Genomic DNA, 14,476 nt, shown 5'->3' with positions numbered 1-14,476 from the left:
GAGGAAATTGAAATTGTTCAAGATTTGGTGCTTCCCGGCTCCTCAGCAAAGATATTGCAACCAAGAAATCAAGAGGAGGTTGACACTGGGAAGGGCAGCTAGAAAAGATGTGAGGATGTGAGGATGGTGACCAAGATCTACTTAATTCATGCCATGATATTCCCTGTTACTGTCTGGGTGTGAAAGCTGACAATGAAGAAAGCTCAGAGAAAGAAAATCAATTCCTTTGAAACGTGGCTTGGAAGAGGGTTTTACAAATACCATCAATTGCCACCCCCCCCCCCCGCCCAATCAGTGGTCTCTAAATCAAATTAAGCTTGAACTTCGACCTAGAAGCTAAAATGACTAAACTGAGGCTACTACATTTGGTCACATTATGAAAAGAAGGTAGCCACTGGAAAAGACAATGACGCTAGGAAAAAATTGAAGGCAGCCGGAAAAGAAGACCAGCAACACATCCTCACACTAAAGAATCTTTTCTAGCTCCTTCATGAGAGGGATTGACTCAGTAAAGGAAAAGTCTGCAAGGCCTGAGTAAGGTTGTTAAGAAGAAAAGTTAATTCATAGGGTTGCTATGAACTGACTTGACAGCACTTCACATACACAGCCTACTGGAATTATTTTCTCAAGAGGCAAGTTAGGCTGAAAGATAATGGCTGGTGCAAAGCCACCCAGTGAATTTCATGGCAAACAGGGATTTTAATGTGAACCTCCAGAGTCCTAATCTAACACTAACCACTACAGCATATCATCCCAATGCTATTTGTGCCACAGAGTAACCACGACAAACCTGGATTTTCCCCGGGAAGGTCCCACTTGACTGTAGCAGCTGCCCGAGATAAGCATCCAATGTGCAAAGCACAATCCATTGCTGCATTTCCAAGATTGTGTAAACCTCAAGCTTTCTACATTGCTGTCTATTATACAGATGTTAAAGGCATTTCATTTTTGCCATCAAGTCACATCTGACTTATGGCAACACCTGGTGGGATTTTCAAGGCAAGAGATGTTTGCAGGTGGTTCAGCATTGTCTGCCTCCACATCACAACTCTAGTATTCTTTGGAGATCTCCCATTGAAATACTTGCCAAGATCAACCCTGCTTAGGTTCTGAGGTCTGAGGAGGTCAGGCTAGCTTGGGCTATTCATGTCAGGGGCATTAAAGACACAAGGAAAGAGAAAACCCCAAACACAGACTATGACCCTAGTTGTGCCAGCAGAGGAAGATGTGCCTCAAGGTCACTTGAAGTGTTTCTGCAGATGCTTGGGTATGTCTTGCAGACAGCATACTACATCACTAAGCATCTTTGGAAGTATTGTGCCTTACTCAGCCAGTTGTACCACAGGTGTGGCTTTGACAACTGGTGCTGTCCCACAGACCCCTTTGCATGCTTACATAGGTGATCAAAACATGTGCGTGCACATATGCCAGCAATACCAGTGTGTAGACACAGATTACACATTTGCCATAGACTGCTGGGCTGCATTTCAGGATACTAACTGGACTATATATTGTTCATATGCAGTCAACAGGAAGATGGTGTTGTTTTTTTCCATATATTACAATAGCTTCTCCCACTTTTCCTAGCCTAGCCAAAGCTTTGAAACTATTTTTATCAGCACCATCACAATGTAGACATGCATCCAGTTCCAAAGGCACTAGGTTACAGAGATTGGGCACTAGTGACAATACTCAGCTTGTAATTACAAACATAATTTACTGCAGTGACTAGTGGCCTTCAATGTAAGTACTAACGTAGTAAGTTTAATACTAGTTAGTTGAACAAACAACTCCAACATACTAGACTGTCTGGTGCAATTCTTTGCTATAGGCCAAAAGCTGATCAAAGTCTCCTCCCAAGTCCTGACTGCAGCAGCCTGATGGCTGTGCAAAATGAAAGTCTGAGGTGACATGTTTTAAGAGTCCTGCCTAGGGAAAGCTTGCCTGACAGGGAACAAAGTTCAGCCCTAATCTTTTCCCAACATACTATTTATATGCAGCATGATCATTTTACAGACTGAAGTTATATAATTCTTCACCTGCATGTTGAGGAATTACTTCAGTGTTAAACAGGCTATACTGGGTAATTTTTCCAGTGAGTTGACCAGCTCTCAGCTTTGTAGTTAGTATCAATGTGTAAACATTATTGCTGTACTTAAAGAGTCTTGAGCAGATACCACTCCCTACCATTCCATGAAGAGTGAACACTTAAGAGGCCAACGATGCCAGATTCTACCACGACACAACAAATACAAAGTCCTATCCAATATCTATACAAGGTTGTAAGACACAAAACCAAGATTACAATCCTGTATCTGAGTTTAATTTGTAGACGATTCCTTGAACTTGCACAAAATGCCATTTTCAATTGTGGAGCAAAGAAATTACAGTATTCAAGTCACTGATAGCAAATGACTGTTTATTTAAGAAAAACATTACTAATCCATTAGTTTCTGAAAAAAAAATGATTGTAACGGGTGCAAAAGGCAAAACACTGTTACAGATTAGAAAAAACAAGTATTCATACAATTAAAATATTGAACAGATTTCTAGAGAAAGGTAAAGAAACTAGCAAGGAACAGGAATTGAAGAGTAATCAGTCCAAAGACCTTGATCTGGTATTGGCATCTCTTGCATCACTCATAAGTCAAATATTCTGTTTGAAAGCTCTCTTGGTTGATGTCTGTTAGTACCTGGGCATGGCAAGAGATGGTGACTCCAAGAAGCAGAGTGACTCTGCTAGCCTCTACTCAAGTTTATACACCAAAACACCCAGAGAAAGGGAATAAACAAAAAACCCACAAAGTATAACAACCCAACTTGTTCAGCAGAAGGTTTTCACAAGCATCTCTGGAGGAATGTTGAACACAATTGGAAGTACTACACTGTACTGCAGAGATGTACTTTTCAGCAGTTTGCAGGAGATGAAGCGCTACCAGGACACCATTTCTAGCTGAGTTACCAGATTGCCCTAAAAATTTAACTTATCACAGAATTGAGAAAGCCATTTATTACCTATTTCACACATTCAACACTGAGAAGGAGTGGAGAGCAGGGGCGGTTACATTTATTGGTACAGCATCCATTTTAGTCATTGCACATCCTCACATCTAACAAAAGAAGCAATGGACAGTCTGCTCTCTCAGGTCTGGACGAAGCAATAGGCTCAAGTGTTCCATGGATTACACCAGCTCTTAGGTAAGCATCAAGATAGCCCTTTGCATTATTCTCTCTTGCCAACCTTCAACTCCTTTGTTTTGAGTCCCTTTGAACAATAGAGTTACACCACACTGAGGCTCAAGTGAATGAAGCTGCATTTTCAGAAGATCAGCTGCCTAGACTGTTCGCAATTGCCACTTTGTGAACGAAGCATACACCACCCCCAGCACCCACAGAGGATCCACGCTGTTCTCAGGAGATTCCATTCTTGCACGTCGATCAGAGCTGTTAGTGTCCAAGGAGAAGTCCACAGACTTGGACAACACCACTGTTTAATGCTTACCACAATGACACAAAACGGATGCTGGCCAGCCCAGCAGATAGCTTCTGAGGGAGCAGGATTTCAAGAAGTTAGTCCATGTGGTAGATGGCACCATAGGTTTGGCGGTGGCAGAGAGGAATGATGCATTGAGAGCAGAAAGAACTTTCTGAAACACACTGGATCCTAAAAAGCAAAAAACACACAGCCAAAAGATTATTCAAATAGTGCTGTACACTTTTAAACAAATTCTGTTATGGGTTCTCTGAGAAGGTAGAAGGTAACATATTCATTGATCAAAAGTACTTCAGTATTGACTGCAACCAAGTCAGTAGAAGCCGTGTTTCTTCAAAAGTGACCTTTGTCACCTTTACTAACTATATCAGCCATCCTGCTCCCACTGTGTACCGTGTTTCTCCAAAAATAAGCCCTACCCCAAAAATAAGCCCTATCATGATTTTTGGAGGATGCTTAAAATATACGCCCTACTCCAAAAATAAGTCCTACTGGTAGTTACAGATCAGGATGGTGTGATCCAGAACGGTGCTCCCTGCCAATGCTTGCATCACACGTGACAGGGAAGCAACGGGCTGCCAAGAGCCCGCCTTAATGAATTGTAAAGATACTGCATTTCCCCTAAAATAAGCCCTACCCCGAAAATAAGACCTAATGCATCTTTTGGTGCAAAAATTAATATAAGACTGTGTCTTATTTTCGGGGAAACACGGTATTTGGAGAATGATTAGGGTACATTGTGGCAATCGAAGACATGGCTCTTAGGACCTTGAGACATTCACCCTGTACTGAATGCTAGTAGTTTAAAACCAAAACCTTGAAAAGAACACTTTGGCTTCTGTATCCATCTGACACATTATTCGAGCCAAGTTCCATCAATACCTCCTTATATAAGGAGTGGCTAATTTTCTCCTAAGCTCACTCAGTAAATCAGAAAAATCCTTCTCCACACGGTCACTGCAAGGCATGGAACTCTGCCAGAGAGTGAAGAGCTTCTCTAACTTCTAATCCCTGTCCCTTATCCACAAGCATAAGCGTCGTACTTATGAAGCCCTGCCAACGTTGTTATAATTCTTTCTAGCCTCTGAGCTATTGGATAGATAATAAAGTAGCCTCATTCCAGAACACACGTTGGCCATCCCACCTTAGATTATATTACAGGCAAATAAAATCTCAATTAAGAGAGCTACCCGACAAATGCCCAGGGCTTGTGTCCATAAATCAATTCTACATCAGTGAGGTGAGCAACAATTCCCCAAACTCTCCATTTGGATGTTCAACACCTATTGCAAATAACTCATTACAGGATATAAAATAGGTAGGAAAACACTGAGACCACAGGTGGTTCTGGTGGGTTTTCCTGGCTGTGTGGTCGTGGTCTGGTGGATCTTGTTTCTAGCATTTCGCCTGCATCTGTGACTGGCATCTTCAGAGGTGTACACTGAGAAACCCCCAAGAACTTGGAGCACTCTTTCCCTCATGCTTTGGCACCCATATGATATTATTCAGCATAATCTCCCTCAACAACTTACAAAAATTCAGCTGAAAGGAACAGGAGAGGGACTGGAAGCAGGCTTTGGAAGTCAGAGTTTTCAGGTTTCTCTTCCCTTGCCATTATCTTTTGAAGATCTTTAGAATGCTACACTGAACTAAAATATATATGCAATTAATTAAACCCTCCAGAAGTTTAGCATCAATTCACTTCCCTCCAGTTCTGGAATTTCATGGTTGTTTGAATAGCAACAATGTAGGCACTTCATGTGTGTAATTGCTCAAAATTCCCAGAAAACATTAGCACTAGCAGCTGATAAATGAGTCATATCTAATGGATTCTGCCAAACAGATGTGGCCGAGAGAAAAAAATGCATTTGAACTATGAAAAATTTCAGTCTGTAACATGCCATCTTCCACCTGAGTATGAATAGCTTAACTACACATCAGCACCCTGGATTTTTTTTTAAAGAATTTATTAGCCAAAGAAAATGATAAGCCACTCTGAATTCACCCAAAAGATTCACGCCAGTGCCAAGGACAGCTATAAGCAAATATTCTCCTTTGGAGAATTTTGGAGCATTTAGGACACAAATTGCTTGCAGTACCACCAGATTTAAGCAGGACTAGACCCTGGCAAGCTGTTTAATGAAAGCAATTAGCCTTTAGGGTAAGGAAAGGAGATCTGGATTTTCCCTACTTTTGGACATGCCTTTCATTATCAAGCCAGAAATATTATGGAGACAACTGATAAACTATTTAACCCAGGGGGCATGGCGGCCAACTTTTGTGGTCAAGTAACACTGCCACCAGCTCACCCACCAATTTCTCAAAGTGCAGAGAAACCTGGGACAGTAGTGGTATTGCTCTTCCGCAATTTGTACCACAAAGGGTTTCCTATGGCTGTAACTTCTAGTTCCCACCAGAATGTTTCATATATTGCACCAACCTTTTCCCACATACAATGAATAGTTTTTATACTGAGAAGACACTGAATGGATTAGAGACCCTCACAGTAGGATGTTGTGGGCTTTCTGGGTTGTATGGCCATGTTCCAGTTGAATTTTCTCCTGACATTTTGCCTGCATCTTCAGAGTAACCTCACAGTACTTCAAGAAATAGATACCATCAGTCCATTACTAAACTCTATACAATTCTGCTCACTTCCTCCCTAGACTTCTGTATCTCCCACTACACAGGACTGCCCTTGAGGCTGTTCAGGAAACTTCAGCTGATCCAGGATGCAGCGGGTCGGGTTTTTGCAGGGAAGACTTTAAGACTGCATATTCAACCAGGGCTTCGCTAGCTACTCTGGTTCCCAGCTGACACTGGATAAGGTTCAAGGTTTTAATGTTACCCTTCAGAGCCCTAAACAGTCTGGGACTGTCGTATCTGTAGGGCTGCGTCTCTCACTATAACCTCCAGAGGGCATTAAGCTGCACTGGAACCAACCTGGAGCTCCCTGGCTCTAGAAGCATTTGGCTGTCCTTGGCCAGAGCCTTTTCTGCTCCAGCCTCACAGAACTCTTTGCCAAATGAGGTTCAACTCCACAAGGCCAGTAGGACAAATGGATTTTGCTGGGCCTACGATTAAGGCAGCGACAGTTACATCATGGATGGCCTCCCTATCCCTGTTTTTATTTTATGTTTATTTATGTCACTATTTGATTTGTAGTTGGGTCTCAGTTTTACTTTATGTTCCTCCCTTCTGGGATGGTCAATCTGGAAACTAGAATTTTAATATAATAACTGGGGTGCCAAATGGGACTGGAAGATACAAGACAATACTATACTTATTGGCTCCTTCTGCAGATATTTACCTTGGATGCCACATGTTTATCTTCCACTGCTCACACCTCTGTCTTCATAAATGGTAATTTCAATCTGCATTGTAAAGTGGTTAAAGAAACAGACTGCAGAGGAGTCAGTAGTTAAAACCAGCAAGATAACAGAGAAGGATCTTAGACCACGCATCAAGTTAAGAGATCATCTTTGTTTCTAAGAGCCAGCTCATATGCTATGCTCTTGGATTCCTGAAGGCCCCAATCTGCTATTCCTTACAGGCAGAGAAGAGAGGGAAGGGCTTGAGAACTATGGTGCCTTTCACTGCATTCCCAAGAAAGAAAGAGTCCCTGTTCAAGACTGACCCTTAACAGGAGCAAATCACGGAAACAGGGAAAGTCCTGATCATCAGGACTTTTCATTCCTTCTCAGCTAATTAGTCAGCAAAAGCAATCTCCCTCCTTTCCAAGATTTCAGACAGGTCCAGGCAAGAAGACTTATCTATGGAGGCTCATTGTAAGAACATGGAACTTCAACTCCACCCAAAGGCCAGAAGAACAATAAAACATGGTGTTCTGCCTGGTTTTGTTTGTTAGCTGACAGAAGGAAAAAGTCATCTTCACCTGCAAACCTTTTTGAGCAGCTAGCCTAGGAAATCTACAATGAAGATATTCCATTGCTCAGACTCTGCTGAAATGCACTGTCAGGCAGCGTTGTCCACTAAGCACAGAATATGTTCCCGCATCCAGCTAGCCAATGGATCTAAAGCACTCCATACATTTTTCATCTTTTTTAAAAAAAAACAAAGTTGTCATTTCTATTGGGAAATTAACTTGGAACTTTTGTAGTCTCTTGGAGACTAATACAGTTTTTCATAGAAACTCAAACAAATCATTAAACCCGACCGGGTTCTCCCGAAGCATAATACGTTTGTTTTGGTAATGTGGTGTGAAGACAGAAATATGAAACATTGTTGGGAATAATACATAAGCAGTAAGAAAAAAAGATACAACTCTTAGTCCTCTCTCAATTGGGTCAGTCAGAAGGAGTCCCTGCGGGGCGTAGATCTTTTCGTTTTGTTCCTGAATGTACTTGGTAATTTTCTTCAGAACCTGGGAAAAGGTTTAAAAAAAAGCTCTATATTATTTGCATCAATTCCATCATCAATATATCTAATTATCAGCATGGTCAAATCTGCCAGGACGACAGCATGCTGATTGCAGAGAAGAGAGTAGAATTACCACAGCAGAACCCCCCCCCCCCAGGCATGATGGCCACAATGGGGGGTGGGGGGCTAGAAGGGCAGCATTCAGCATAGCCTGTGACACAAAAAGTTAGCCTTTCGGGTGACATTTGACTCCTGCTGCAAGAGAATAATACAGCTGTGCTCAGAATTTCTACTACTTTCTGTATCCACAACTTATGTGTATCCTTCATTTCTAGAGGTCAGAGGAAGTCAACATACCTTTTCATAATGTGTCTCCATGCACAAGAATACAGTGTAGGCTGTCAAACATGCCAGGCAACCTTCAAGGTAAGACTGGCTTCCAAGCTTCTCTGCTTCTGCATAAAGATTGTTTAGTGTTCGAACTGTTTCTTCAAATTGCTGCCTGTCAATCTGAAAAAAAAGACATCAAATTTAGAAGTGAATATGTGCAGCCTGGTTTATCTGTCCAGCTAGTTTCCTGTACAGTGACAGTTGTTTGACTCGACGGCAAAGGGCTAACGGGTTAAACCTGCTTTTTCAGAGCTGAATCTTCTAACACAGATCGCAGAGTATGTAGGATCTTAAATGGCAGGTCTTGACAAACTACAATTTGATTTAATAAAGTGTTGAAAGTAGATTATGCAGCTACTGTTGATTCCAGCCAGTTAATAAAATTAAGCTACCAAGTACCATTGGTAGTAGAAGAAGAAGAGTTTGGATTTATATCCCCCCTTTCTCTCCTGCAAGAGGCTCAAAGGAGCTTACAAACTCCTTTTCCTTCCCGCCTCACAACAAATACCATGTAAGGTGGGTGGGGCTAAGGGAGCTCCGAAAAGCTGTGACTAGCCCAAGGTCACCCAGATGGCGTGTGTTGGAGTGCACAGGCTGATCTGAATTCACCAGATAAGCCTCCACAGCTCAAGTGGCAGAGCGGGAAATCAAACCCGGTTCCTCCAGATTAGAATGCACCTGCTCTTAACCACTGCTGCTGCTGCTCCTAGTACAGTGATATTTTGCTACAGGTGCATAATGTTGGTTCTATTTAATATGATCTTTCTCTGTAGTCAATATAGGAGCTTTCAGGAGATAAGTTATCCCATTAATGGTCAGCAGTTTAAGGGGCACTGGAAAATAAAGACACAAAGAGGGTGCAAGAAGCATTCGATAAAAATCGGAGTCAGAAGCCATGCCAATGCGAGGAAGGCTGATGACTTCAATAAGCAACAACGAGGGCTTAATTATTTGCGCCACAATTAAAGATGACAATGCACTATTGCTTCAGAAAAGGCTCTTCACTTTGTTTACATTCTGAGCTGATAACACGTGGGACTTAGGACTGGAAATCCTGGCTCAGGTTGATGCATTATGCTCCTTCACATGATATAAGACTCTGGAAGGCAGGTAATGACAGTTGCCTTAGTCAGGCTCTGTAATGGAAAGACTCCTACACGAACATGACACTAGAACAACTCACCTACTCATTATCTGCTCTCGAATGTTCAGCAGGATCTACTAGTTTAGTGAACTTGTAAACAGGAACTTACATCCATTAGCAATAGCAGAAAGACATTTAAAGTTTTAGTTTTTCATTTGACATCATGAGAATTTCTGCGCTACTAATTCACACAAAGAAGAGCCGACGGCCTGAGGAGTCACTAATATGAATCATATGTATTGGCGCATCCACAGATTTCTTCTGTGAAAGAATGGGCCACTGGAGGCCAGAAGCTAGTTCATCTGGTACCAATCATATCGCCTTTATTATGCACCCCAGAAACCCTCCCCAAGCCAGGAAACAAGTAAATGTCTCTTTTAACCCCACCCCAGAACGAACAGCAACAATTGTTCTTAAGCACTCCAACTGTCCTTACGAAAGGTTGAAAGTAAGGATATAGAAATAAATAGCAACAGTTAAAAAAGGGAGAACTTCTACAAAACCTCTGCTGCTGTTCACTTGGGAGAAGGGGGGTCGTCTTTGTTTTTGGACCAAACTGAGCCAAATATAGCTCTTCCTTTTGATCTTGTCCAATTCAAACTATGGCCACTATGGAAAATTAGTCACTAAGACCTTTAGAGAACACCTTTCTCTGCTACGTCAAGATTACTGTTTTGGCTTTGCCATAGACCACAGCTTTCTACCTCAATGGAATCTACAACTTTCTTAACGTTGATTAGGAAAAAAAAACCCTAAACATCAATTGACAAGATTTTAGAAAATCAATTTGAATAGATCACTTAAAAGGCCCTCATTCCTACTTCACAGTATATAAAATGCAGTAACCCTAAACGTTATTGTTGCTACCATTTCTTCACTTTACTAATTAAAACATGTAAGAGTACCTGTTCTGATTTTAGTAAGTCACATTGTACATGTTTTCAACAGAACGGGAACTTCATTATTAAAAACTCACTAGCCATTATTACAGAAAAAAATACCATTTCATATCAAATGTGGGCATATGGAACATGAATATTCCCTGCTAAAAGAATATAGGATAGAGATCTGAAGTCCTGAGCAGAAAAAAAATCAAGAAATGTTTAGCAGGGTAAGCGTGTGTATATTTTTCCTCCCCCACCCTCATAACTTTAGTTTTCCAATAGAAGAATTGAAAGGGAAAATGAAATATATTCTCTTGGAAAGAGTGAAATGTTTTAAATACAAGGTCTGAGTGACTCAGAATGAACCTTTTTTTACATAGGACAATGTACAGCATAACAGAATGAAGTCTATGTTGCCAATACATAAGAATATATTGTTTAAGTGTAATGATTCTATACACAATTAATATGTTATAATATGTTACAAAAGATTACTGAAGAATTCAATACTATTAGCCCTACTGTGACTGCCTGAGACTGTTCCTGTCCAAGTAACATTATGTTTTCAGTTTTCAAAATATTCTTCCTACCTTCGAGATGCCAAAAGCCAAATGGTAAAACAGAATTTTGCAGCTCTGATATTGGGTACAGTCACAATTTTCCCAATAGGGAGGGATACGCCCAATAGGGAGGGATACGCCCCCCCCCCCCCGGTGGAGCCAGCACAGGCTTATGCGGGTGGACCCTCCCTCCCCCAGCAGAGGGGCAAATCCGCCCATGCCTGGTTGCTGTGGGGCCCTGGGATGCCTGGCCGCAGCATTCACCTCTGTGTTGGTGCTCCTGGGCCACGTCAGAGTGGCAAGGGTTTTCCAGGGGGGTGGAGCCAACTTTAGTCAGATTCCACTGCCAGTTCAGACCCCTTGCGCCAGCACAGCCTATCTTATACTGCAAGGCAGTGCATCAGTTTATCATACAGGCCCTTCAACAATCCCAGATTTTTGCTTATTAGCTTTGCAGATTCAAGGAAGATGTTTTAATCTTTAATTAACATTGATAAACTTTGATCTTTGACCAGACTTTGTAGACCAACCATAAATGGCCAAATTTCCTGCCTCTCTACTAGCCATTCAGATTATACGATGACAGATTCAAAGCTTGTGGAGTTGACAGACAATGTATCAATTTCAGTTAGTAATTTATTTCAGTTGTGTAATGATACAGACACTGTTGAAGACTTCAGGGTTTACTATACATATTCTCTTGGACTTGCCACACATGTTGTCCTAGCATTGCCAGAATGAAGAACTGTATAAAACACACTGTTTTTTAAAAGCTGACAAGACACAAAGTTTGTAAGCTAAAGGATTTGATTGGCTTTATAATGGTTCACACTTCATCAAAAACAGACCAGCTAAAAAACCACACATGTTTAGAGATTCATAACAGTTTCCATTAGATGCCCTGAACGCATAAGAATGCAACCACTTTGCTCCCCACAGAGGCAAAAGGCACTTTACTGGATGTAAGCTGTTACACATGAACTTTCAACATCCAAGAGTATCCTTTAGCAACAGGAAAAAATATGCACCACAGTGACTCTACCTTACTTTGGCACTACTCAATTCTTCTCACTGCGTCAGACTATAAAGGAAGTTGATTAGAACCACCAAGCACTTACCCGGTTCTCCAACTCTGGAGGGAACTTGGTCTGAAACTGGCACCTGGTGCCACTACTGTAGTCTCTCTGGACGAAGACCTTGCTTGCGACAGGTGGCTGCTGTGGCCTCATCTCGCAGCTCGAACTGGCCAGTCTGGAAGTAGGGATAGATATGACACTCAGGCAGAGTGGTCCTTATGCTGACTCATTAAGGGAAGAAGCTCTCACTCTCATCACAAAGCATGGATCTTTTTCAACCATAACTGCCCCTACCGACTCATGCCTTCCTGCTTTCTGGCAGATTCTTCCTAAATGCCACACTGTTTCTAGCTGCCTCCCGTCCTCCATTCTGAGTTGCCATTCAGGAAGAAGAGATGGATTTATATCCCATCTTTCTCTCCTGTAGGAGTCTCAAAGGGGCTTACAAACTCCTTTCCCTTCCCCCCTCACAACAAACACCGGGTGAGGTGGGTGGGGCTGAGAGAGCTCCGAAGAACTGCGACTAGCCCAAGGTCACCCGGTTGGCGTGTGTTGGAGTGTACAGGCTAATCTGAATTCCTCAGATAAGCCTCCACAGCTCAAGCGGCAGAGCTGGGAATCACTTGCTCTTAACCACCACTGCTTCTCCTAAAGGGAAGGCCCTTAAATGAACATAGGGCTGAAATCCTATGTTTTACACCACATGGCTCCTCCATGGGAACATCTGCATGCCTGGCTGACTTTGCTCTGAGCACCTGACATATTTCAATTACTTTATTAATCTCAAAAGTTTTAATGTGACCACCTGATCTGCACTGATATCACTGTTACAGTTAAAACAATGAATAAGGACTAATACGTGTATGATTGTTACACTATATAACTAATCACAACACTCTTTCAAGTGGAAACCTTTACACTTTGCTTTGCCCCACCATCCAATAAAAAGTTTCTTTCCAACAAAAATAAACAGTACAGAGTGTCTTCCCTCCTCCAACATGAACACCACAACCTTCCACTACCTAGAAAGTACATCCCTCAGGTCCCTCTGCAACTTATTTTTTTGCTGGAAGTGGAAACATTCAATTTTTTTTAAAGGTGGTGTACACCCATGCACCATGAGAGGTCATTGGAGGCAGAAACAAACTGGAAACCTATCCCTGTTAGGTTTCTCTAAGATCTCAGGGACTTGCTCCCCACCCCGCTTTTCTTTAAAGGGCCAGCCAGCTGTTGTCAACTACTCTATGCCTTGCAGAATATATTCAGCCCTCAGACTATTTATGAAGTTACTTTTCTCTTCTGGTTAATTTACAAAGGTGCATTTATCTGCATACTTGGAGAATCCCCCCCCCCCCCCATATGTACACATCCTTCCTTTACATGTGAATGGTGTCATTAAGTAGCTTTTATGACCCACACAGAAGCCAGTGAGACTACAATGATTTTGTTTGGAGCAATTAGGAGAGCAAGTCCTTTTGCATATAAAAAGGAGGCCAAATTCCAAAAACGAAGGTAAACTGTCCCCACTCCATAAAAGCCTTTAGAATGCCTCCCTTAGCTCTTCAAATCAAACCACCTCCCTCCAAAACTCCACTGTTCCTACTCTCTACCTTTAACACAACCTTTTAAAGCTGTCTCTACCCCCCCTCCCAGTCCCAAATACGCCATTAAGCAGACTAGCGACCAATTTTCAGTTCACAAAGTCTTCAGTTCCGAACTCACAATAGGTGATCATAGACAAATCACACTCATCTCCTCCCTGGAAAAAGGACTTAAGAATACTGGCTTCCTTTACAGTGACGCTCACTGAAAGGCTACGTGAAATTAAAAACACCCCACCCCCAAAAAAGCATTATGCAAAGGCTAAACGGGATTATTTCACACACCCCGTCTCAGACTGGCAGTCCACTGAAAGATGTCCTTCCTCCTCCCTTCCAATACTCACAACTCCAGCCACATTCCATTCCACAATCCACGCAGACTGTCACCCCTCCCCCACGATCGCCGATTCCCAACCAGCTTTCGCTCCCCCTCCCCGCCAACCACTGGCCGATCCCCCTCGGGGAAGCGAAGCTCTCCTCCCTCACCCGGGGGTCTTCTTGCCCCCCATCCCCCCTTCCTTCCTTACGGGCAGAGCCGAAGCCCCTCCGCCTGCGCGGCCTCCGCCTCCTCCGCTTCCAGCTTCTGTCGCGCCAGCTCCGCGCCCTCACTTACGACTGCCGTAAAACCAACAAAACACCAGCTCTCCCACCCCTCCTTTCTTGTCTGCCTCTCACCTACTGGGAAGCAGCCTGGGCGATGGTTGGGTCGCTGTTAAAGCGCCCGCGCATGCGCTCTTTCTTTGTGCAACGACGGGGGAAAGGTGCGTCTGCGTGTGAGGAGTTTCTCAGCGCATGCGTGCGTTAAGTTTCATCACCTTTCCTTCTTCTGTGCTTTCAGGCGAGAGAATGAGTGCCCTAAGCCAGTTTTGCGGGGAGACGGAGGGGGTTTAAATCGAGCTCGATTTAACCCCCCCCTCGAAACTCCCCCCCTTCTCGCCGCAAAACGGG

At 42.8% G+C, this 14,476-nt stretch overlaps 1 protein-coding gene across 3 annotated transcripts; it reads right to left on the bottom strand.

Annotated features, from left to right (window-relative positions):
* Window positions 1-2,402: 2,402 nt before the first annotated feature.
* GOLGA7 (golgin A7) lies at window positions 2,403-14,209 on the bottom strand. 3 transcript variants are annotated; one of them, XM_048513255.1, is made up of 6 exons: window positions 14,056-14,209; window positions 11,970-12,102; window positions 8,231-8,383; window positions 7,776-7,877; window positions 6,804-6,867; window positions 2,403-3,664 (listed from the first exon to the last, which is right to left on the bottom strand). In XM_048513255.1, exons 2-5 carry the CDS (start codon window positions 12,078-12,080, stop codon window positions 6,820-6,822), a joined length of 414 nt encoding a protein of 137 aa, XP_048369212.1. In that variant the 5' UTR covers window positions 12,081-12,102; window positions 14,056-14,209; the 3' UTR covers window positions 2,403-3,664; window positions 6,804-6,819. The 3 variants fall into 3 exon arrangements, with proteins under 3 accessions (XP_048369212.1, XP_048369211.1, XP_048369210.1); XM_048513254.1 differs by having other exon boundaries at window positions 14,043-14,061; XM_048513253.1 differs by lacking the exon at window positions 14,056-14,209 and adding an exon at window positions 13,814-13,931.
* Window positions 14,210-14,476: the final 267 nt, after the last annotated feature.

This window comes from Sphaerodactylus townsendi, linkage group LG12 (assembly GCF_021028975.2).
Source record: "Sphaerodactylus townsendi isolate TG3544 linkage group LG12, MPM_Stown_v2.3, whole genome shotgun sequence".
Taxonomy (NCBI): domain Eukaryota; kingdom Metazoa; phylum Chordata; class Lepidosauria; order Squamata; family Sphaerodactylidae; genus Sphaerodactylus; species Sphaerodactylus townsendi.
The sequence above is the reverse complement of the archived record's forward strand: the minus strand, read 5'-3'. Positions and strand labels throughout refer to the sequence as shown.

Excerpts from the sequence above, each read along its gene's own strand:
- GOLGA7 (XM_048513255.1), bottom strand. The coding sequence starts at position 12,080 with ATGAGGCCACAGCAGCCACCTGTCGCAAGCAAGGTCTTCGTCCAGAGA. Across the intron at positions 8,384-11,969 it reads CTCCAGAGTTGGAGAACCGG|ATTGACAGGCAGCAATTTGA; the intron begins GTAAGTGCTTGG and ends CTTTTTTTTCAG. Across the intron at positions 6,868-7,775 it reads TTGAGAGAGGACTAAGAGTT|ATTGAAATTACCATTTATGA; the intron begins GTATCTTTTTTT and ends TTTACAATGCAG.